Source organism: Diceros bicornis, chromosome 24 (genome assembly GCF_020826845.1).
Source record: "Diceros bicornis minor isolate mBicDic1 chromosome 24, mDicBic1.mat.cur, whole genome shotgun sequence".
NCBI lineage: Eukaryota > Metazoa > Chordata > Mammalia > Perissodactyla > Rhinocerotidae > Diceros > Diceros bicornis.
The window spans coordinates 36,970,315-36,994,636 of record NC_080763.1 but is presented as its reverse complement, the minus strand read 5'-3'; the positions used below and the strand labels follow the sequence as shown (position 1 = coordinate 36,994,636).

At 36.0% G+C, this 24,322-nt stretch overlaps 1 protein-coding gene across 3 annotated transcripts in view; it reads left to right on the top strand.

Moving 5' to 3' along the window:
- Nucleotides 1-24,322, top strand: part of RPS6KA5 (ribosomal protein S6 kinase A5) — a 169,842-nt gene that overhangs the window by 100,456 nt on the left and 45,064 nt on the right. For all 3 annotated transcript variants that reach the window (XM_058567547.1, XM_058567549.1, XM_058567548.1), the window contains exons 4-6: nucleotides 2,552-2,667; nucleotides 5,954-6,061; nucleotides 22,291-22,374. In XM_058567547.1, the coding sequence (XP_058423530.1) occupies nucleotides 2,552-2,667; nucleotides 5,954-6,061; nucleotides 22,291-22,374 (308 nt within the window). The remainder of the gene's footprint in view (nucleotides 1-2,551; nucleotides 2,668-5,953; nucleotides 6,062-22,290; nucleotides 22,375-24,322) is intronic.

The following is a 24,322-nucleotide window of genomic DNA, read 5'->3' as shown; positions in this document are numbered from 1 at the left end:
TGGTAGAGGCAAGCTGAGAAGACCAGAGACTGCTGTCCTCACCCAGCACCCTGCTAATAAAGCAGGAGTGTCACTCCAAGAGAAGTGGGCCACTGTCCTCCTCCCAGCTCCAGGGCAATGGCTCAGAGATTTCCCCAGAGGGAGAGGTAGTTCATAAGAACAGAGAGCTGTGGAGTTCTTACCAAAAAAACTGACTTTATTTTTATTTACATAAATATTCAATAAGCCATAGAAAGATGCTAAATATCATTATTATTCAGAAAAATGCAAATTAAAGCCATAATTAGATACCACTACACGCCAGACAGAACAACTAAAATTATAATGACTGAGAGCATCAAGTGCTTACCTTATAGAAATTCCCACTAACCTCAATCCTTGCCATTGATTATAGCACTTACCCCATAATAACACTCCAGGTACCACACCTCCTGCTGTTATAGCCCCTGGCAGCCTCCGTATCTACTTTGCCACTGTTAACAACCTGGACCACTGGATGGAGTTAGCTGTTCACCTTGTAAAGTATGCAGCCATGTACCTACGAATAAAACATATTTGTTATGAAAGTCAAGTCATCACCTTGGGCTGCTAGTCTATTCCAAAAGTAGGAAGTAGGTTACTTGATGTTGTTTTAGGTTTGTCTTCTTAGCTTTGTAGTTACTTTTTCTCAGTATCCCCAGAAAATGGAAAATAAAGCATTGTCTATGTTCCAAGCAACAATAATCCATAGTAGTTATTATTCCCATTGTACAGATAAAGAACAAGCTCAGAGAGACTTAATTTGCTCAATGCAGGACATAGTGGAGCCATTGTCTAGCCCAGGTCTATTGATTACAAAGCCCACATCCTTTGGACCATATCAGATTGCCTCAAAGACAGGAGTACGTTGGATTTTTTTTTTTTAACGCACTTGCATTAGAGTTTCTAAGTGATTTTTTCAGAGACTCTAATGTTTATTCCAATGTAAAGAATTTGTTCAATTAATAATGCAATAAGCATCTATTGAGTGCATACTGCATGCAGGAACTATATTGGGTTTGTAGAGATGAATACATTGATCCTGACTTTAAAAACCTCAGTTTGATAGAGAAAGCAAGTATGCAAATAAACATTTTCAATACAGCAAGATAGTTGTAGTGATAGAAGTCTTCAATAAGTACAAAGGTTAACGTAAAAGGAAGTGATCAACTCTGCTGGAGTGGTTAGTGAAGATGAGATAATTGAGTAGGACATTCAAGGATCTGTAGGAGTTGGTCAGCTGACCTATGGGTGCCTATTTCTGTGTCATGGCTAACTGTGGACACCATTTGTGCATAAACGTCAGTATTAGATTTTAGTAAATAACTACTTAAAGGTAGGAAAAATTCATTGTTAGTTTGCAGGAATGCTATGTTCCTTTATACCTTTTTAATAATTAGCTTTGTGTTAAGATATAATTAAAACCTCTTGGCAAAATACAGAAGCTTTAGAAGGGCGATGCTTTTTGCTGGCGTGCACTGTGTAAAATACATTGCAAAACAACCAGCTATTAGAGTTCTTTCATTCTGTTGCATCTGCTTTTTGGAATTTCAAGTTAAATGGTCAAGATAAAACAAAAATTTGTGAGTTCGTGAAGATTTTGCTTGTTCTTTTATCAAATTGTGGTAAACTTGACAAGTGAATATGCTTGGTATACATGCTTTCAAATTTTTTAGGAGAAAATCTTTCAACATTTCTGACTATTTTCTAGGTGTACATTGTTTCTGAGAAACAAATATTGTGTGTTAATGTAGCAATGGTTAGTTTCTGATGAAACTATTGTCAGTTTATCAGTAAATGTCTTAGTAGAGCCAATTACGAACATCATTGTGTTTTTTGTAAATTATTATTAAGCTCCCTAATTTATTTCTCGCTGTAACCTTTTGTGTTTCATTATTCCTCTTGGGATTAATAGGGCAGATTGAAAGGGAAATGGGAATCTTCTAGTTTCAGGTGTTTGGATTAGACCGTGTTGTGCTACTTTTACTTTTGAGCTATGTGGAGCAATAAGAAGGCTACCTGCTGCCTAATATACATTTTTGGAAGGGTACATAGACGGTTCTGGAAAATAGGGAATCTGCTTAAAATAGTGACTGGCAGCTATTACAAAGGAAAGCCTGGGATTTTTGTGTTTTGTTCTCTTCATTTTTTATTTTAGTTACATCGTGGCTGATGTTTTGGTACTCCAAACATCATCCAAGTATTCTGTGCTGATGGCAGAGGCTTCTGATATACTGTGTTTGAGGAAATGTAATTAAATATATGCAGATTTCGTGTAATAGTTTTAATGGCAATGCTCTATGCAAATTCATTTGATTGTGGTTTAGGGTAGTCATTATCTTATGAAACTGTATTACTATATGAATTTAGTCATATATTCTATATGAAACTGTATACTATATAGTAAGAGTTGTACAAAAAATAATATATTAAAATCAGGGCCTTATGGTTAATCCAAAGCAATTAAAAGGGAATACTTCCTTTAGTTTATGAACGTAAGTCAAAGAAAGAAAAAAATATATTTCATTTTTAGATTATATAAATGGTGGAGAGCTTTTTACTCATCTTTCTCAAAGAGAGCGTTTCACAGAGCCCGAGGTGCAGATCTACGTGGGAGAGATCGTGCTTGCGCTCGAACACCTCCACAAGGTAAGAGGCTGGATCTTTGGGATTTCTCTTTTTGAAAAGTCTGTTAACTGGGTAATGATGGGGCTAAAAGAGCTAATGTTTTTACACGTCATTGTCTTAGTGGAGATGGTGAAAGCACACTTACAGACTGTTACCAGTTTTCTTAGTTTCATCGTTCCCTTTTTAAAAAGCTGCTTTCCTTTTGCAGTTCCTGTGGTGTAGATCAAAAAGGTAGAACCTGAGCAATTTTTTGGTTTTGTTCATGCAAAATCCTAATGCTTATTACAAAGTATCATTAGAATAAAAGCTTTTCATTCTTAAAATAGTCTTTAAGATGAAACCACAAATCGTAATGTGTATTTCCTTAATTGTGACTTACTCCACTGCAGAATCTGCCTGCCCGTCTTCAGGTGTATTTCCTGATTAGGTTGGAGAAGATGCGTTGTTTGAAAGAAGCGCCTACCTGCGTTACCCAGCTATCCTCCCACTCTGGCTCTCTCTTCCATTTGTTTTTGGTCACTGAGGCCCTGTCTTGCTCCCTTTCCCTTCCTCCTCCTCTATTGCCTCCATGTAGTAGGAACTCAGTTACTAAAGACTTTAAATGGAATTCACGTCTGTGATGCTGTTTGAACTCTATAATATCAGTTTAAACTTTTTTAAAAATATTATTTCTGATACTATTAATTTTGATCTGAAAACTTTTGACTAAAAAAAATTTTTTTTAACGTAATGAGGAAGCATTATTGTGGAAGCAAACAATCATTATATAAACTAGACTTGTGTGTATTTCCTTAGAAATGGAAAATGCTAGAGTAATTTTACCAAAGGGGTCTGACACCATAAGGAGACCAGCATGACTTTGGTCATAAATTAGGATGACACAGGTACATCATAAAGCCTCTATTCTTCTTTGTCATGTATTCAGATCCTACACTAGATTACAGATAAACAGAGATCAAAGTGCTGATTATGGAGCATAGAAAAGAATAGAGGGGTTGACCTGGTGGCGTGGTGGTTAAGTTCGCACGCTCCCCTTCGGCGGCCCAGGGTTCACAGGTTGGAATCCCAGGCACAGACGAATGCACTGCTCATTAGGCCCTGCTGTGGTGGCATCCCACATGCAAAGTGGAGAAAGATGGGCACAGATGTTAGCTTAGTGACAATCTTCCTCAAGAAAAAAGAGGAGGATTGGCAACAGATGTTAGCTCAGGGCCAATCTTCCTCACCAAAAAGAGAAAAGAACAGAATAGAGAGAACTGAAGGAAAAAGGCAAGGAAGAAGGATGAAGTTTTTATAGGGGCAGGGAGATCAGAATTGCAAGATGGAGGCAATGGATGGGAGAGACTGTGAGAAAAGATGGTAAGATAGAAGAAAAGAAGGAAGGGATCAAGAAAAGGGTAGACCTAGCCCAGAACAGAAACAAGACTGGGCAGGTGGAGGGAGATTGGGTTCGGAATAAGAATCTTATGCGGAGTGAATGAAAAATGTGTAAGAGCAGGAGAGAAACAGAAAAGGCCGAGGGGACAGGGCTGCAATGCCATGGAGAGAAAGGAAAGAGGAGCAGTAAGGTAGGGAGCTGTGCCGAAGGGGTAGGAGTAGACAGCTGGATTCCTTTTGGTAGAATTGTTGTTGTGGTGACGAGCTTCATGCCTATGATCATTTTTGTGGGATATGAAGTAGTTAGGACCTCTCCGTACGTGAACCAAATTGGGCCCAGGACTAGGCTGAAAAAATCTTTGAGTTTTATGGATAGGGGTGTTAGATGTAATTTTTTATAATATAAAAACGTAGTGGAAATCACCCTAAACACCAGAGTAAAAACAAATAAAATACAGAGCTCTGACGGGTAAGCTAGTAAATTTAGCTTTTAATTTGTCTGAAAGTCTTAATTCTGTTAATTCTGTTTATTAAAGGAAAATCCATGAACATTCATTGTTATTAAACCAAGGTAATCAGAAACATTATATAAATGTAATTGACATGGAGTGACAGTTATATAGCAAATCAGAGCTCAGCTAAGTTTCTCTTAATCTTACTACCCTAAAAAGATAAATACAAAGAAGTATAACACAAAGCCAGTAATATTAATTTTGATATAGTTACTAACACTGAGTTTCCCAGGAAGAGACAAAAATGGGAGTTTACTTGGAAGTGATGAGGTAAAGCAGATGGTAAATGATTTATTCCTAAAATCTTTTCCAGAGAGGTTGTTAAAAAAAAAAAAAATGTCCTACTGGTTAGATGCTTATCATGCTTCAAGTCAGATATCTGTGCAGTAGGCTGTAGATGTTATCCTTCCTCTCTTTCTTGTGGGGCACTCAAGTTCTTGGGAGAAAATTGCCTAGTATTTTTCCTTGTGTAATTTTTTATTTCAGTCTTAAGATTATTAACAGTCTGCTTTCTCATATACTTAGTGTTGAGGAAAGCAGTGTTTCTACGTTTACAAACGTTTAATTCAGGCTGACATAACATGAAACATGGAATTCACATATATCAAGAACTTCTTATATGACTTGGGTAGATTTATTTATGTTATACAGCTAAAGTAATAGCTGAAGTATTTTGCTATAAAACTTACTTGCAGAACAAAATGGAAGGATATATAAATATTACCTAATTGATTTACTTTGCTCATTTAGAACTAAAGATCAACTAAAATTAAATTACAGTCTTCAACCTTTATGTTTAGGAGCCTATTATTCAACAAGCCTTTATTAATGACCTATTTGACACACCTATTTGACACATGGTCTAGACACCATGCTAGATACTAGATAAATGCATAAAAAGTGAAAAACAGAGTTAGCCTATGGTTATATCAAGACAAATAGGAAATACCTAGAAAATATCAGTTATTTTTAGGTAAGTACAATGTGAATATAAGTGCTGTAGGAATACAAACAAGAAAATGACCAGTGTGGGATCCTGTGAGTCAGCAAAGCCTTCTGAACCCCTTGGGAAGGGATGGACATGAATTGACTAAGAAAGCACCTGAAGATCATCCGGAGTGAGGATGAAATATACCAAGAAGAATAGAGACAAGAAGAAGCAGTAGTCGACAGAGAGACCATACAGAAGCTGGTCCAACAGGAATGGACCCTCATTATATAGAGAATGAAGACATGATTAGAGAGGTCCGGGGAACCCAGCAGATGAACCCGCAGTGGAGGAATTTACATTGCCCTGGCCAGTGACTAAGAGCAGGAGAATGCCTTTTTTTGGGTTTATTTTTAAGGTAGATAAGAAAGATTTTCCTAATTTATTTTTTAGAAATTATTTTAAAATGCATATTTGTTTGTTTTTACAGTTGGGGATTATATACCGTGACATTAAGCTTGAGAATATTCTACTTGATTCTAATGGCCATGTGGTGCTGACAGATTTTGGTCTGAGTAAGGAGTTTGTGGCTGATGAAGTGAGTATTATATTTTAATTTGAAGTTAGTAATAAGAGAATGTAAACAATGATGAAAAATTAGCTATAGAATAAGCATTTAAGGGGATAGTACCATATGGATTATGGATTTCTGTGCAGGTTTGCGGGGAGGAACATTTTGACATGAATGACTGTAAAGATTTTTAGTTTAAAATGACCGTGGAACCATCCTGTTAGAGTTGCAGTAAACCTTTAATGGATATATCAGAATTCCACAGTTTAAAACAAAACTATGCATTAACTTTCCCCATAAAATGTAACTGAAAAATTTAAATAACCCTTTGGTGCCTTTAGGAGAGTTATGGCTTAGATGGTAGCCAATAGAGAATTACAAAACAAAGCACATGCAGTTTACATTGTAATTACAAAGTAGGACATGTCATGATGGCCCTTTGAATTCACTTGGCAAGAATGGCAAGGATCTACTAGACCTAATTCTTTAATAATCTTGCTGTCATTTTAGTTCATATGAGCAAAAAAAAAAAAACAGGATTATTATTTTTGTAGTAAAGAACTATAGTAAAAATTTTTTGTAGTAAAATTTTTTTTGTAGTAAAGTAAAATTTTTGTGGTAAAGGACTTTGTTGTTATGAAACACATCATTCTTGAGTTCCAAATTAGGTGTATCTATTTCAGATTATTTGCTTTTTGAAATATTGTCAAAGCAGTCCTAGGTGAATTAGATAAGTGCCAAAATTATAAAAACTAAAGATCTCAATTTTTTATCATATCTATTTTCATTCAGTTCACTTATTCAATAAATATTTATTGATCAACTCTACTGTGCTAGGTACTGGATAATACAGTGATGAATAAAATAGAAATGGTGTCTGCCTTCGTAGAGCTGTGGTTATAGCAGTATATTGATTATCTTTGATAGAAAAATCATAGTTATAAAATAGATTAGATGAATTTTTGAGGAATTTACTTCAAAGTTTGATTTTTAAAACTTTTTCTCCTTTGTAAAAATTTTAGTGGCAACTTCAGTAAAATGTGACAGATGAAATATGTTTACCGTTGCTTCCTCACTAAACCCCTAGTAAAAGTAAAGTAAAGGAGTAAAATAGGTGTGCACTCCAAAGGGAGAGAAGAAAATAGCAACCAGATTTTGGAAGATGGACAGCAGAAATACTAGTTGTAACCGATTTAGCATCCCTGATCACAGCTGAATCCTAAGCCAATAATGTGAGAAGCCCCAAAGCAGGCTAATTTGTACCTCTGACCCCCAAAAAGGCTTAGGAATTGGGGGCACCAGGTATCCCTCAAAGTAGGATACAGGACACAGGAGGATTGGTTGGAAGTCTGTGTCAGAAACAGGTAGCCCCCAGATCCCATGTCTACCCTATTCACACAGGCAGCTGTGCCTTCCTTACCCTCATGGAAGACTGAGAAAGTTAAATAGACAGACTGGATTCAGGGACGTTAGGCACAGCTGAGGCTGAGGACACCATATGGAAACTAGTGGGTGATGTGAAAATTGACACACTGAACTATGGAGCTCCCATGGCCTCTTTCTCCTACCTCACTCTGAGAACGGTGGCTTCCTAGACAGGAGTTTGGAGGATTCCTCTCTGAGAAACTGAGAACAAGAAATCTGCAGATGCTGTTAGTTGGTGGTTTTGCCAATGAACTGGCCCAGCCAGATCTCCCTACAGAGATGCCTGTGACAATGACAAGCCCAGCCTACTGCCACAGAAGCCTGTTTGTGATGATGTCATAATTTCTTTTTATATTTTGATTTCAATATAATTAGTTTCCTCTGTCATACTATGTATTTAAAAACATTATTCTGGAGCCCGCCCTGTGGCTTAGCGGTTAAGTGCCCACGCTCCACTACTGGCTGCCCGCGTTCGGATCCTGGGCGCGCACCAGCGCATCGCTTCTCCCGCCATGCTGAGGCCGCGTCCCACATACAGCAACTAGCAGGATGTGCAACTACGACATACAACTGTCTACTGGGGCTTTGGGGAGAAAAAGGGGAAAAAAGGAGGAAGATTGGCAATAGATGTTAGCTCAGGGCCGGTCTTCCTCAGCAAAAAGAGGAGGATTGGCATGGGTGTTAGCTCACGGCTGGTCTTCCTCACACACAAAAAATAAATAATTAAAAATAAAAACATTATTCTGAGAAGGGGCCCATCTGCTTCAACAGACTGCCACAGAGTCCTTGGCATGTAAAGGACCCCCTGCATGGAGGGGTTTAATGATCACCTTTTCTTCTCTCCATGGAACCATTCATACATTTGCTCATTCACTCCATCAATATTTGTTGAGGGCCTTCTACCTGCTTCACATTAGGCTAGGTTCTGCTAATGCAGCAATGAAGAGAATCACTTAATGGATCTTATATTTATGGACAAGCGTGGCTGATCACGTGGCAGACTTTGGCCCTGGGGGACAGCAAAATGTTAGAAACAGAAACAAAAATAAACAAAAATCAAACATGGGTCAGAGTTGTTGGGTTTTAATACAGTAATATAAATTAGTCAGAAGTGCTGTGTGACTAAATCAGCCAGGTCATTCCTCACAAGAGAGACTTGTGTTTTCTGCTAGTCATGTCAGCAGCTGTTCCTCAAGGGAATGAAGGGAGTTCTCATCAGATGCCATAATTTTTGAGCACTTAGTTGTTTAGGTGCAAAAATGAAATATTGGGGTTCAATCTAGTAGAGAAGTAATTTATAGATTCCCTTATTACTCACTGAGTACAGCCTAGCTGTGTTTAACATAGTTAGGTGTTATGGCTGTGTGTATAAGCTTTACAGTTTCATCTCTTTTCCCCTTAGACTATCAGCTCATTCTCCCTCTTAGCTGTAGAGGACGTACTGTCATGCTGAGCTTCAAGTTTAACTCTCAGGGCTCGGGTAGGAACTGTCCTTTTCTGAGTCCCCTAAAACTTGACCTACTGGCCCTTTGTTCCCCTTATTCCATCCAGCATCTACCTAGCAAGTTTCCCTGTATAGACCCTTTCCACCTTAAAAATATTCGCATCAAACGATTTCTGTTTTGATTGGCTAGCATTCCTTTTGATTTCACATGGCAGCCCGACTCACTTATATCAAAATATCTTTCTTGGAATGAGTTTCTTTTTTGTCCATCCCCATTCTACCGCCTTGGTTTCTAATTTAAACTCCAATTTAAGGAGTGTCCTCCTTGGTTTCTAGTTTATACATAGAGATTACCTATCTGTATCTCTAACTGACCTCTCTCCTTTTCAAACTCTTTGTCTTCCTCTTGGACCCCTTTCTATCACCATTTAAACATGCCTAGTCTCTCCTGTCTTAAAATTTTAAAAATGGAGAGATGAATGGATGGGTGGACTGACTGAAAAACTGATAGATAACAAGAAAAACAATTTAGAATCCCATATTGCCTTCCAGCTATTGTCCTGTTGTCCTCCTTTGTCAATATTTGTCTCCACACTCTCTTCACTTACCCACATGTCCCTCACTCCTTAGTCTACTCCAATTTGGCTTGCACCCCAGCCAGTTGACTGAAACTGTTCTTTGCCGAAGTCACTATTGACCTCAATTTTAGACACTTTTTAGTCTTCATCTTACTTTACTGCCTGGTCGTGTTGAACTGGAAAGTGCCTCTCGCCTTGGCTTCTGTGACACCACACTCCCCTGGCTTTCCTTCTCTCTCTCACTATCTTTTGCAGGCTCTTCGTCTTCTACCTGAGGGTTCCTCACGGTTCAGTCCTACGTTCTCTTCTCTTTTTATGCTACATTCTCTCCCATCATGGTGGTGATTCCCAAATATTTATGGCCAACCCCGACCTCTCTTCTGGGCTTCAGACCCAAACATGCCTATAGTGTATCTCCACTTGAGTCTCTCATAGGCTCCTTAAGCTCCACGTTTCCAAAACTGAACTCGTCTTCGCCCACCCGCATCTGCTTTTCTTTCAGTATACCACAATTTTATGCGTTACAAATTAGCCCTCATTTGGTCTGGGAAATTTGTTTCTACTTAATTTACAGGAATTTACTTTTTATATATGTTTGAAGTTTCTGTTCGTGGTGTAATACTCATCTCTCTGTATACTTGTTAATTTAATAACTCAACCAATATTTATTGAGTGCCTACTATGTGCCAGGTATTGTGCTAGACCCTAGAGATGCAGTGGTGAATATAACAAATTCCTTGCCTTAATGAGCGTATATTCTACAGGTATTTGTCAAATATTCATATACTTGTTCCTAGATTATAGTTTGCTCAACTAGATTGTATACAGGATAAAATTGATGCTCAACTAGATTGTATACAGGATAAAATTGATTTATTTTAGAAACCTTAAAAATCGTTATATGATAATGAACACTTTACACATTTCATACTTTTACTGATATGTTCTTTTCTCAACCACAGAATTTGGTAAATCCTTTGAGATTTTGAGAATAAAGAAGACATTTCTAAATATCTGCAGGCTAGTATATGTCCTTCATAGGATTTTTTGAGAGTACAGTTCAGCAAGTATTTGTTGAGTTCTTAGTGTGAGTCACACAATCTGCTAGGTATTAGGTATATGATTCTAATGTTGAAGACTTTAAAGACATTTTTTAAAAGGGCATCTGTTCTTACCTATTTATAAACAAATAATGTCAAAATGGTACATTCATGTGTTGTTAATTACCCTGTACTTAAATATGGTATATCCATTCTATGTTTTCATAATTTAACACTGAGTGTTTGAAATTTTCACAACAGATTACTAGCATGAATCCTCAGGTAGATACATAAAACTAAAAGAAAAATAACATGCCCGGCATTTAAAACAGAGGTAGCTAAGTTAATTATAACCCACTGCCATGGTAGCTGTACTTAAAAGGAAAAGGCCTATGGATTTGTGAGTATTTTCTCTTTCCAGAAAATAGAAAAATGCAACCTTTTCTCAGTTCAGCTAATGTTATTCACTAATTAATTCTTTGAACACATAAGAGGCATTTTGGTGTAGTAGAATGAACACATACTGAAGTTAGAGGATCTTGTTCGTTTCTCCACTTCCTGAGTATGTGACATTGGGCAAGTCACTTAGTCATTAACCCCTCTCAGCCTTAGTTTCTTCATCTGTAAAATAGTATTTGTCATATCTAGTTTATAGGATTGTCATATGTACACAGTGAGTTAATGCTCTTGAAAGTACTTTTTAAAGTGTAAAGCACTATATAAATATCAATTTCTACTTATAAGAGAAATTCAGGTTTCTGATTATCGAGAGCAAAATTAAAATATATGAATGAGAATCTTAAGTTATTCTCCCTTAATTTCTTATTTGTAGGAAAGTTTTAAATTATATCTTTTTCTCTAATAAATGCCTAGTTAATAATGTCATTTGCAGGATTCTGCTGTTATAATGTACATATCTCAAGATGCCCAGGTGAGGTTCAGGATCCATAAAGAGCATGTTTGCATTAGGAATCAGATAACCCAGCTCTCTAAGGCAACTTTTTAGTTACCTCTGTCTCCCTTCCTGGTTGATTTGTAGTGACTTATATTCATGATTCTTTTCATTTGCATGTGTCCCTGAAGAACCTATCAGGTCTCTGTAAATAAGTCCTGTCAGTCATTTCCTAGAATCAGTGACTCTAGGATAATTTTCATTATTTTAAGGTAAACGTTGAGATGGAAGTGTTAGGAAAGCAGGAGACCTAGAAACCAGTCACAGTGTTCTGTTGCCCCAGTTTTTCCTCAACTCAAACAGTATGACATAGTATTCGGATACTAACACATTAGCTTCAGTCCGTCTGTAAATTGTTTTTCTGCCAGATATCAGAGCAGATCCTCTACCTTTGGACAGGAGAGTGGGGGGAGGACAGAGATAGCTTTGTCCTCAGGTGTCTGCCTCACAGATCCCCCTATAACTTTTTTTATGGTGGAAATTATTGCCTCTGGTAAGATTTATTCATAATACTATTTATTATTTTAAGGCAGGTTCAGTGCACAAGTTCACTGGGCAGGTTTAATGTAAATTATGTCACAGAGCAAGCAGGGACAACTTTTGAATTGAGATTCTTTTCACAGAAATGTTTCTATTATATTTTGCGTTTGTTCATGTTAAATATATAATTTTTATTGACTTGAATGCTATATTTAGAAGTCACATTAATTCTGTATTAATGTAGAGTATATTAATCTATAAATAGATTATTTTAATCTATTTTCTAAGAAAGAAAGTATCAGGGCCTTTCAAACCCGTAAGGGGAATTTAGCAGAAGAAATCCTGGAATACTAACATTGCATAAATGTTATTAGTAAATATTTATATTTTCCAAATTTTTAAAAATCTTTTATATTATATCAAATATTTAAAATACAATAAAAATAGGGAAAATGATATAACAGAATCCGTGCAGCCACTATTCACATATGTAGTTATGAATATTTTGTGGTTTTTTCCCACTCATTCAGTAAATACTGATTGAGTGTCCACTATGATTCAGGCACTGTTCTATCTAGGAATCTAGCAATGAACAAAATAGACAAACATTTCTCCCCTACACAGGGCTGCAGACGATAACAAGTAAGTAAAATATGTACAGAATATGTTGGATAGTGGTAAGTTGCAGGAAGACAGGTCCAATAGGCAAGAGGGATAGGAAGTATCAAGGTGAGAAGAGGTTGCACTTTTAAATCAGGTGATCAGGAAAGACCTCGCTGAGAAGGTGACCAGTAAGTGGAGACACCAAGGAAGTGAGAGCATGAGCCATATCACTATCTTAGGAAAGAGATTTCTTTCTAAGTACGGGGATCAGCCAGTGTTAAGGGCCCTGGAGGTGGGAGTATGCCTGGGCTGTTTGTGGGACAATGAGAAGGCCAGTGTGGGGTATAGAATGAGAGGGTCAGAGGAGTAGGAAGTAAGGATATGGTGGTGATCATGCAGAGGAAGGATTGTACAGATCATGCAGGCACTGAAGAACATTCTAAGGACTGTGGCTTCTCTCAGTGAAATGGGGAGCCATTGGAGAGTTTTGAGTAGAAGAGTGACATAATCTGACTTATTTTGGAAGGGTAATTCTGTTTGCCAGGTGTGAAAGTCCTGTAGTGGGACGAGTCTAGAAGGATGGAGACCAGTTAGGAAGCTGTTGAATTAATCCCAGCAAGAGACGGTATTAGTTTAGACCATGGGGTAGCAGGATAGGTTGTAAGAAGTAGTCAGATTTTAGATATATTTTGACATTAGAACTAACGAAATTTCTTGATGGGTTAGATATGGAATGTGAGAGAACAAGAGGAATCTAGGGTATCTCCAGGGTTTTTGGCCAGAGCAGTTGGAAAGATGAAGTTTCCGTCAACTGATATGGAGTGGGCTGCTGTGGGGAGAAAGTTTGGGGTGGGTGGAGGAGTGCAGTTTAACAGGTTGCGTTTGAGATGTCTATTAGACATACAAACAGATGTTTAGGCAGTGTCTGGAATTTGGGAGAGAGGTCTCGTCTAGAGATACAAATTTAGAATTTAACAATATATAAGTAATATTTAAAATCATGAAAATTAAAGAGCATACAAACAGAGTAAGTATAGATAGAAAAGAAAAAAGGACAAAGCTCTGAACTCTGGGCTATTCCAACATTAAAAGAGTCAAGAGAGGAGGAAGAGTCAGCAAAGGAGACTGAGAAAAAGGCACTGGGAAGTTGGGAAGAAAACAGGTAAGTACATTGTCTTGGAAGCCAGGTGAAGAAATGTTTCAAGGATGAAAATGATTGACTATGTCCAATACCATTGTTAGGTCAAGTAAGATGAGGACTGAAGACTGAGCGTTGGATCATTTTAAACCTAAGAGGAGAGACAATGGGAATAGACATATTGCCATCCACAAATATAGACAACTCTTGGGGTTTTCTGTGAAAAGGAATAGAGAAATTGTGTGGAGAGCATAGCAGAGGATGAAGTGGGGTCAAGAGAGGTCTTTTTTTTTTTAAGGTGGAAGAAATGACAGATGTCATATGCTGGTTGGCACAGTCCTGAAAAGGAAGTGGAGGTAGAATAATAATGAAATAAGAGAGAAAGGGGTGGGGCCAGCCCCGTGGTTTAGCAATTAAGTGTGCGCACTCCGCTACTGGCGGCCCGGGTTCGGATCCCGGGCGTGCACCGACACACCACTTGTCCAGCCGTGCTGAGGCAGAGTCCCACATACAGCAACTAGAAGGATGTGCAACTATGACCTACAACTATCTACTGGGGCTTTGGGGAGAAAAAGGGGAAAAAAAAAGGAGGAGGATTGGCAATAGATGTTAGCTCAGGGCCGGTCTTCCTCAGCAAAAAGAGGAGGATTGGCATGGATGTTAGCTCAGGGCTGATCTTCCTCACACACACAAAAAAGGGGGGCAAATTGCTGGAACACTGTCTTTGAGAAGGAAAACTAAGCGCACAAGTGGAGAAGTAGTCCTTAGCTAGTAGCTTGGTCAGTTCATCCTTAGAAACGCAGGAGAAGATTGAGTTACTGGGCGCAGATGTGGCGGCTGTCAAGAAGTGGTGGTGGGAGCTTATAGAAGGTCTTTTCTGATTGCTTCTGTTTTCTCGCTGAGAGTGAGGAAGGGAAAGGAGACATTGGAGGTTGGAGGAGAGAGGAGAAGGTATAAAATAAGCAGTGAAGACAGTGGGAGAGTGAATGGATTAGGAAACTAGCATATTTGCTGGGCAGCATTCATTAAAGGCCCACCTGAGGTTCAGGACCATAAATTTAAAGTGAACTTGGTCAACCTAATTCTGTGTTTTACTCCAACCACATTTAGCTGCATGAGTACAGACAAAGAGTGAGTAGTGGATTGAATTTCATCTTGTTTTAGCGTCCTTACTCCATATGTGTATAACCATAAACAATATATACTATTAGCTTATGTTTCTAAAATGTACATAAATGGCATACCATATTGCAGATTGTTTTTTGAGTTAATTTTGAAATGTATCCAAGTTGATAAATATGAACTGTTTCATTCATTTTATCTACTGTCTGATATTCTTTTATATGAATTATCCAGTTTATTTATCCATTTTCCTACTGAGATACATTTCAGTTTCTCTGTTTTCTCTCTCTGTGTTGCAGGTTTTTTTTCTGATGTTATTTGTTTGTTGGAGTTCTTTAAATATTCTAAATAACCATCCTTTATAATGATATATTTTGTGAATTTCTTTTCCAAGTCTTTCACTTGTCTTCAACTTTGTTTAATGGTGTTTTTGCCATTATCAGATTTGACATTTTAATATAACCAAATTTACTAATCTTTTAAGATTTAAATTCTTGGAATCTTTTAAAAAAATTTTTAATTGTGGTAAAATACACGTAACATAAAAATTACCATCTTAATCATTTTTAATTGTACAGTTCAGTAATGTTAAGTATATTCACATTGTTGGGCAACAGATCACTAGAACTGTTTCATCTTGCAAAACTGAACTCTATACCCACTGAACAAAAACTCCCCATTTTCCCCTCCTCTTAACGCCTGGCAACCACCATTCTACTTTCTGTTTCTATGAATTTGACTACTTTAGATACCTAATATAAGTGGAATCGTACATATTTACCTTTTTGTGACTGGCTTACTTCAGTTAGCATAATGTCCTCAAGGTTCATCCATGTTGTAGCATGTGACAGGATTTCCTTCTTTTTTAAGGCTGAATAATATTCCATTATGTATATATACCACATTTTGTTTATCCATTCATCCACTAATGGACATTTGCGTTACTTCCACTTATCAGCTATTGTGAATAATGCTGCAGTGAACACAGGTGTACACATATCTCTTTGAGATCATGTTTTCAATTCTTTTGGATATATACCCAGAAGTGGGATTGCTGAGTCCTATGTTAATTCTATTTTTAATTTTTTGAGGAACTGCCTTACTGTTTTCCATAGTGGCTGCACCATTTTACATTCTCACCAACAGTGCACAAGCGTTCCGATTTTCCCACATCCTCACCTATATTTATTATTTCTGCTTTTTGGATAGTGGTCCTCCTAATGAGTGTGAGGTGATATCTCATTGTAGTTTTAACTTACATTTCTCTGACAATTAGTGACGTTGAGCATCTTTTCATATGCTTATTGTCCATTCGTATGTCATTTTTGGAAGAATGTCTCCTTTGCCTGTTTTTTAATGAGGCTATTTTTTTGTTGTAACTGCAATAATGTTTCCTTTTAAATTACTACTATTATTGACTTGTGACTTTCCTCTTTTTTTCTTTTCAATTTGCTAGAGATTTGTCCATTTTATAAGTCTTTTTCCAAGAAACAGCTTTTGTCAAGCATCTCATTTTTCAGTTTCTTTGATGATGTTCCTTTCCTACTGTATCTTACAAGTTCTGATATATAACATTTTTACTGTTATTCTAATAATCTAATATTCATTGTGTTTTTTCCCATTTGGCCATGAATTATTTAGAAATTGGTTTTTAAGTTTTCAAATACTTAGACTTTTTTGGTTATCTTTTTGGAAATGAGTTCTAATTTTGTTGCTTTCTGTTTGGAGAACAAAATATATATGATTTTATTTCTTTGGTATCTGAGATTTGCTTTATGACCTATTACATGGTTAATTTCTGTAAAGGTGCCATGTATACCTGAAAAGATTGTGTGTTAGATATAAAGTTGTATATTTTCATGAACATTGTGCAAATCTACCATAGCTTCACTATTTTCCTGCTTGATCAGTCAGTTATAAAAGAGATATGTTAAAATGCCCACTGTGATTGTGGATTTGTCTATTTCTTCTTAAAGATCTCTCCATTTTTGCTTTATATAGTTTAAGGCTCTTCAAAAAATTTTGAGACTGTTCAGGCTTGGAATAGTGTTCTTTCTCTAGTGAAATGCTCCTTTTATTATTATATAATGACCCTACCTAATTGTAATTATCCTTTTTGCCTTAAAAGTTCATTTTCCTGCTATTAATAAAAGTACTCCAGCTTTCCATTTGTTAGTGCTTGTCTGACATATCTGTTTCCATCTCTTTACTTTCAATATTTCTTTGTCATTATGTTTTAGGTGTGCCTTTTGTAAATAACATATAGCTGAATTTTGTTTTTGATCCAGAGAGTTTCTATCTTTTAACTGGTGAGTTACATCTGTATATTATAAGTACTGATATATTTTTATTTACTTCTCTTATCTTGCTGTGTGTTTTTTTTTAATCATCATTTCTCTTTGCTTTTTTCCCCTCCTTTCCTGTCGTCTATTTAAATGATTAAGATTTCTTTATCTCATTTCCCCTGAAGGTCTAGAAGTTACATGTATTCTATTTCTATTATTTTAGTAGTTATTACCCTGAAATTTTTAACTTATGTACTGACTTAGAGTCTAAAATCAACCATTATGTCTATGATTGTCATAACTACTACAAGAACATTAGAATGTTTTAGCTTCAATTATCCATCTCATTTAATATATAATTGTTACTTATTATTTTAGTTCCACCTTGTGTTATATTTCCCCAAATTAATCATTATTGTGTAATTATTATTTTCATTTTATAAACTCAATACTTGTTTAGATTTTTCTTATGTTTCCTTATTTTTTCTGCTCCTTGTTACTTCTTACATCTTACTCTTTTCTTGTGAGTTCAGTTTATTTCTGGAGTACATCCTTTAGATGTCTTTTTAACAAGGATCAGTGAATAATAAACTCTATTTTTGTCGTAAAATGCCTTTATTTTGTCCTGCACAGTCAGTGATAATTTAGCTGGGTATAAATACATCTAGGAATGGACTAGTTTTTTAAAAATATCTTTGTATTATAAAATAAAATAAGAAAACAAAAGTCTTTTCTTTAGTGAATTATTATAAGGCAGACATTCTTATCACCACCACTCAAGTTAAGAAATGAAATTCACTGCCTATGGATGTATTGTAATTTAGTCTGCTTGAGACTCTTGCAACATTCAGGATAATTTTCTCAAATATATCTTCCAGTTTACAAATTCTCTGTTTAGTTGTGTCTACTCTATTTAATCTGCCTATTTTTATTACTGTATTTTTTTCATTTATATAGTTTTATTTGATTCTTTTTCGTATCTTCTAATCTTTTCTATGCTGCTATATTGTTTTATAGCTATTTCCTTCCTTTATGTCTTTCATCTTTTACAACATACTAGTCTTTTATAGATTGTTTTTCTAGTATTTCAAGTAATCCTTCTTATTGTTGTGTTTGTGGAGTGTAGTTCACTTATTTAGTAATTTTGAGACTCAAGGGCTTTATCTGTGTGAATCCTGGGCCAGGTAAGTTGTGAGAATGTCTCTGGTTCTGTCATGTGTTCCAGAACATCGCTATGTTGGACCAGACTTTCTCACCTTCCCATACAATGGAGGGAGAGTAAATTCAGGCCCCAGATCTACAAGAGGCACAAACCTAGAGATTTGATTTTACAAGAGGCATGTTTGTCTTTTAAGCTAGGGCCCAGGCAGAAGCAAACCTGTGCTAGTGGATGAGTTTATTCTAGACTTTGCTTTTGCTGACGGTTCAGCTTTCTTAGGTTCTGAGGTTTACAAGAGAATGGTAATTCCAGCCTACCTCATTTGAGCTGAGAGCCTCATCTTTTGTCCTCACAAGAGTATTAAAACTCAAGCTTCTGAATTGCTGAGACCTGTAACAGCTTACTTTCCCTCCCTCTGTGCTGCTGCAGCATAGGTCATATGCCTACTTCACTGGTTTCCAGAACCTTCTTCATGGCTGGCACCTAGAGATTCCCCTTTCTTTCTTGTGAGCCTGGTCTTGGATGATTAGCGGTGCAATATTTACTTCTTTTTTAAAATCAAACATTTCTAGATATTCGTTGTAAGGAGATTTATTAAAATTAGATGGGAAAAAATACAGGGTGGGAAAAAAAAAACTTCTTTTCATTGGTAATTTTACATTTAAGTCACAAATTTATCTATCTTAAGCAGATAAGATCGGGATAAAATATTGACAAATAAAAGCTAGGAATGATTTAATCCAGTGTTTATTGAGAAATGCCTGAAAGTTTGGCAGTTGAGTTCCTGTTTGGATCCTTCCTTAGAAGAAAGCCAATTTTTTGTCCAATGTTATCTGATCCTTCTCTCTAAGGAACACTGAAGCTTCCTTGATCAGCTGATCACGTAAGCACAAGAATACTCTGTATTATCTGCCAGGATGGTGCACACGCTGCTTTTACTGTTTTCTCATTCACAATCTTTTAAATCTGTGGCAGCTTTAGGAAGTAATGTTGTTTATTAAACAGTATGGACTTAAATGCTAAATGGATTGATTGCCTGTCTCCTTGAGAAAAATATTACTGTAAAGACATTTTGAACAAATAATAAACAGTAGTCATAATAGAATTTAGCTATGTTATCCTAGCCTTTTTATATCATAGTTCAGATATAAAATCTTTCCTGCCCCCACCAGAGACCTTCCCTTGTCATATCTCATCAGTTTGTCTTCTTGGTAGAATTATTTGAAAGGCATTCAGTATATACTCTAGATGACATGCATCTTCCTAGGCAGATAAACACAAATTCAAAGTTAAAATTGGGGATATTTTTACAAATAGAAGATAAACTCTTAGGAAATTGGGGTTGCCTAAAAGTTAGTATACTGCAAGTTAGTACACTTCCATTGGGGCAGAGGAAGAGGAAGCGATACAGAATTGCAAGGGGCTAAAATGGCAATGTTTTAAAATAACAGCAAGACTTAAGAAATGCTTTATTTTTGTTTACTCTTATTCCTCAGTAACTGGAACTTCCCAACACTTAAGCTTTAATTTTTCTGTCTCCTGGAATTTGTATCAAATAAATAATTATCTATTAATTATTTATTAATGTAGACACTACCTACTCACCCCCCCTCCAAAAAAAAACAGAGAAGCTAAAATAAAAGAGAGCTCAAATATCACATGGAGAAAGGTGGAGGAGGTATCTTTGAGCACTTTATGTGGTTCTGAGCCTCCTCTGTGTCAAGACAGTAAAGCACTGAGCGGCGTAGTTCTCATGGTCAGGTAAAGTGAGACATGGGAAGTGGTGGTCACTGTCAGACCTTTCTTTCATTAATCAATAAGATCTGTATGTTTCATACCCTTTTTACACTAAACTTATGAATATCTAATGTTTTGAAGAAGAGAGTACAGATTTTCATGACTTTCAGTTTGTAAAATTTAATCATTTCTCATACTTGGAAAGAAATATGCATAATTTAAGAATGGTTTGTGACATGGATCTGCCTATAAAGGGAAATGAAACTTTATATTTGCTAAAAGACTAGTTTTCTAAATAAATAAAATTCTAGAGAAGCAATAGATTAAAACTTATTATCTTTCTACTCATAAACCAGTTTGGAGAATTTTTTTTCACCTTATCTAAACTTGATTTAGGATATAATGCTTTAAAGGTATCTTTTTTTTTTTTTTTTGAGGAAGATCAGCCCTGAACTAACATCCATGCTAGTCCTCCTCTTTTTTTTTGCTGAGGGAGACGGGCTCTGAGCTAACATCTATTGCCAATCCTCCTCCTTTTTTTTTCCCCAAAGCCCCAGTAGATAGTTGTATATCATAGTTGCACATCCTTCTAGTTGCTGTATTTGGGACGTGGCCTCAGCATGGCCGGAGAAGCGGTACCTCGGTGCGCGCCTGGGATCCGAACCCGGGCCGCCAGTAGCAGAGCGCGCGCACTTAACCGCTAAGCCACGGGGCCAGCCCTAAAGGTATCTTTTAAGGTGAGATCAAATGACAAATACTATGACTTAGTATTTTTTATGTTTCTTTATGTCAGCTATACAGTGATTTTTGCTTAATTAAATCCAAAAGGGGGCTATTCCATAATAAATACTATATTAACTAAAATCACTATTTAGTTTTATGAAGTTTGGGGTTTTTTAAAAAAGTAATTTTGTAGTATTTTTTAATAATTCAGTAACAGATGAACGCTTCCTGATACACACGTTTTTTTCCTGCAGCTAACAAGAAAATTTTCTGCAGGTCTAAGCATAATTGAATTATTTCTTTTAGTTTCTAGGGGGAAAAGCAATCTTTCAATATATGTAGCACATAAAAAGAAAGAAATGAATCATAAACCATGTTAATTTTATTTTCATATATATGTGTGTGTGTATATGTGTGCATATATATATATATATATATATGTATATATATATATATATAAAAAACAAGTAGTTTTAATACATTTATTACCACAGTGTTTAAATAAATTCATTACATTCGTTGTCTCTGGGCTTAACTTTCAGCCAACAAAGTAGGGGACTTCTGCCACTTCTGTAACATTGCTAGAGTAGTGTTCTTTACGTTTAAAGTTGCTAAATAAGAGGAATGCTTATTTTTCTTGAAACATTGCTGGTGAAAGAAGGGTCAAGTGTAAATTGAAAAGCTTCCTCTACAATAGTTTTGTGAACTATTTTGATGGCACCCAAGTGCCTTTAAAAGTTTCAGATATAACCATATGAATGTATATTATTAAAGAGGAATTCCTTTTTTCCCTATTTAATGTTATCTGCTTAACAATTTAGATATGTACTCTCCTGTATTACATTGGGATGAGTCATATGACACAGTTGATTATTTAAAAATTACTTCAGTTTTTTAAATTAATTTTCAGGTTGATATATTAGCCCTTTTTAAAGTTTTACAAAAGAGAAACAACTGTCTTTAAGAGGCAGTCTTTTTTTAAAGACAGTTTTGCTCATCATCACTAAACATACCATTGTTAGTGCCAAACCTAGAAAAGATGGTAAGGGAGGAAAATTTTTTTCATCCTTTTCTTCTTTGGGTTTCCTAATTATTTGGTCTTCCTTCCCCCTTCAAGTTTCCCAATGAGTTCCCAATCTTGCCTAGTGGGGAATAAAGTCATCCATACTAAAGTAGTAGGCAGTCCATGTTACCCTACTAGGACTATTTGCATTCTTACAAAAAGAATGGTTAATGATCAATAATGGAAATATACACATGTGCAGAAAAGAAGAAGAGTGAATGGATGGAGGGAGGGAGGGATGGATGGGTGAGCGGATGGGTGGATGGGTGAATGAATGATGTTAGAGTTTCAGGCATGGGAAGTTTTTCTGACAGGATATTTAGCCAGGACTCATTTTACATAGGTGATGGTCTATCCTGGTGAGAAGAGGGTCTGTCAAGTAGATTCTACACTACTTTGCTACTGTGGTGTATCTCACCCACTGACATGTAGTATTAACTTTCTTCTTTTGTCACCTGTAATACTATCTTGAAATCAAATCCTTTTTTGCTTATTTGATTGTTTAAGGCTGAAAGAGCGTATTCCTTTTGTGGAACTATTGAATACATGGCACCAGATATTGTCAGAGGGGGAGATTCAGGACATGACAAGGTATGTTCTATTTTTGACACTTCTTTATATTTTTCTATAAAATGTATAGTAAGAATCCTAGTTAATAACTTGGGTACAGTCTCTTCAACAGAGCCCTCTTTCTGGTATTGTCTTACTTGCATTTTTTTCTCTCCTTAGCTTTATATGTATGCATGAACACATTATGATATCTAGTGTTGTGGAGGAAAAAGGTAATAGATTAGGACATTCTAGCCTTCCCTTTTTTCAGGTTTTATTGGTGAGGATAGTTTTTTGTTTTGTAGAGTAACACTCTTGTTAAAGGAAACCTCAAAATCAACTAATTCTCCAAATAATTTTTATTTTATTTCTGTTAAAAGAGTCTATATCTTGAGCAGAGCACCAGTTGTAACTCCATTTAAAACAAAAATCATTATTTTTCTATTGATGGGACCTGATCCTTTAGGACACAGCTGAGCCACAGTACAATACAGAAGTGTCACTGAAAGCATAAACGGTGCACATGATTCCTGTCTGAGTCACGTTGAATGATTTTGGACAGTGCTTGTTGGCGTTACTGATTGTTGCTAGAAAAACGTACAGAGACATTTAGCCACGTGTTTCACCGTTAGTTGATATTTGCTTTCTGAGAGATCATTGAAAAGGGAATCTCTCATATTTTCTTATTCCCAATTTCTGCTTTTAACTTTGTAGAGAAACTAGAGATTTCGTTCATTATCTCTTCAATAGAAATAACCATTGTAACGATCCCTGGAGAAAGAAAAAAATCCTGCGTTCAAGATAGTCAAAGTTTGTTTTCCTAAGCCCTCTAAAAAGCTCACCTTTTTTCCTCCTCACTTCCCTTTGTATGTGCAAAATGAAGATTATGGAAAAGACTTTCTAAGTAGTTATGTCATAAAATCTAGGTCACATATTTTTTCTTCCCATATTAAAGGGTACAAATTTGTTCGGTTCTTTCTCAATACTTTTGCTTTATTAATAACTTTCTCCAAATAAAGAATTCTGGCTATTTTTTGCTCCTCATCTCCTCCTCTCCCTCATCCTCTTTCAAAATCCCATATATACAGTCTAGATATCTTAAGTGTGGAGAATCATGGTCTCCTTGCTAATGACTAATCATATGTTTAAAAGCCTGTTCTTCAAGTTTGTGTGGAATTGGTTTCAGGCCATGACGAGGGAATCTGATTGTAGATCTCTGTCAATTTAAGAGCGTGGTTTCAAATGTAACAGCAAAACATTCTGGGTCCTGACTCAGAGAGCAGTAAAACTGCTTGTAGAAATAAAAGAATTGAATTGCTGGTTTAGTTTGCTTCATGGTATTCTTTGGAACTTTTAGGGAATTTGATAGGAATTTATAACTGTTAAAAATTTGAAAATTACTTTCTAAGACCTAATAGAACCAAATTTTAGGAAATAAAACCTTATATTACTCCTAGAATTTCTGTATACCTGAGGTCCAGAATACAGCTAGTCAATAAATATTCTTTCTTGTTCATGGATCACCTCAACAACTTTGAGTTAATTAAGTGAGATAATATATGCAAAGTGCTCATCACCATGCCTGGCTCCGACTCTTCCTTTTCTGATTTCAGGCTACCTGATCCTGTTTTATATGTCGTTGTTACGTATTTTCTTTAAAATAGCTCTAGGCCCAGAAATTTTGCGTCATCTCTCTGAAACCTTGGCCCTGAAATTAGAAGCAGGAGAGTTTAAAATTTTAGCATCCAGTTAATATCTCATTGCTGTAAGCTCATATATTCAACAGTTATTGAAATCTTGATTTGCCTAATTATGAAAGAACTAATTTTCAATATATCAAGATTCTCTAAATTGTATATAATTTACTATACTTCTAGTTCAGGTACCTGCATTTATAAATTTGTTTCCAATTTAGATCACATTTTATTTTATATTATTTGAAATCTCTTCATGCTTGCCACAAATGAAGACTCTTAGATTTATGTGATAG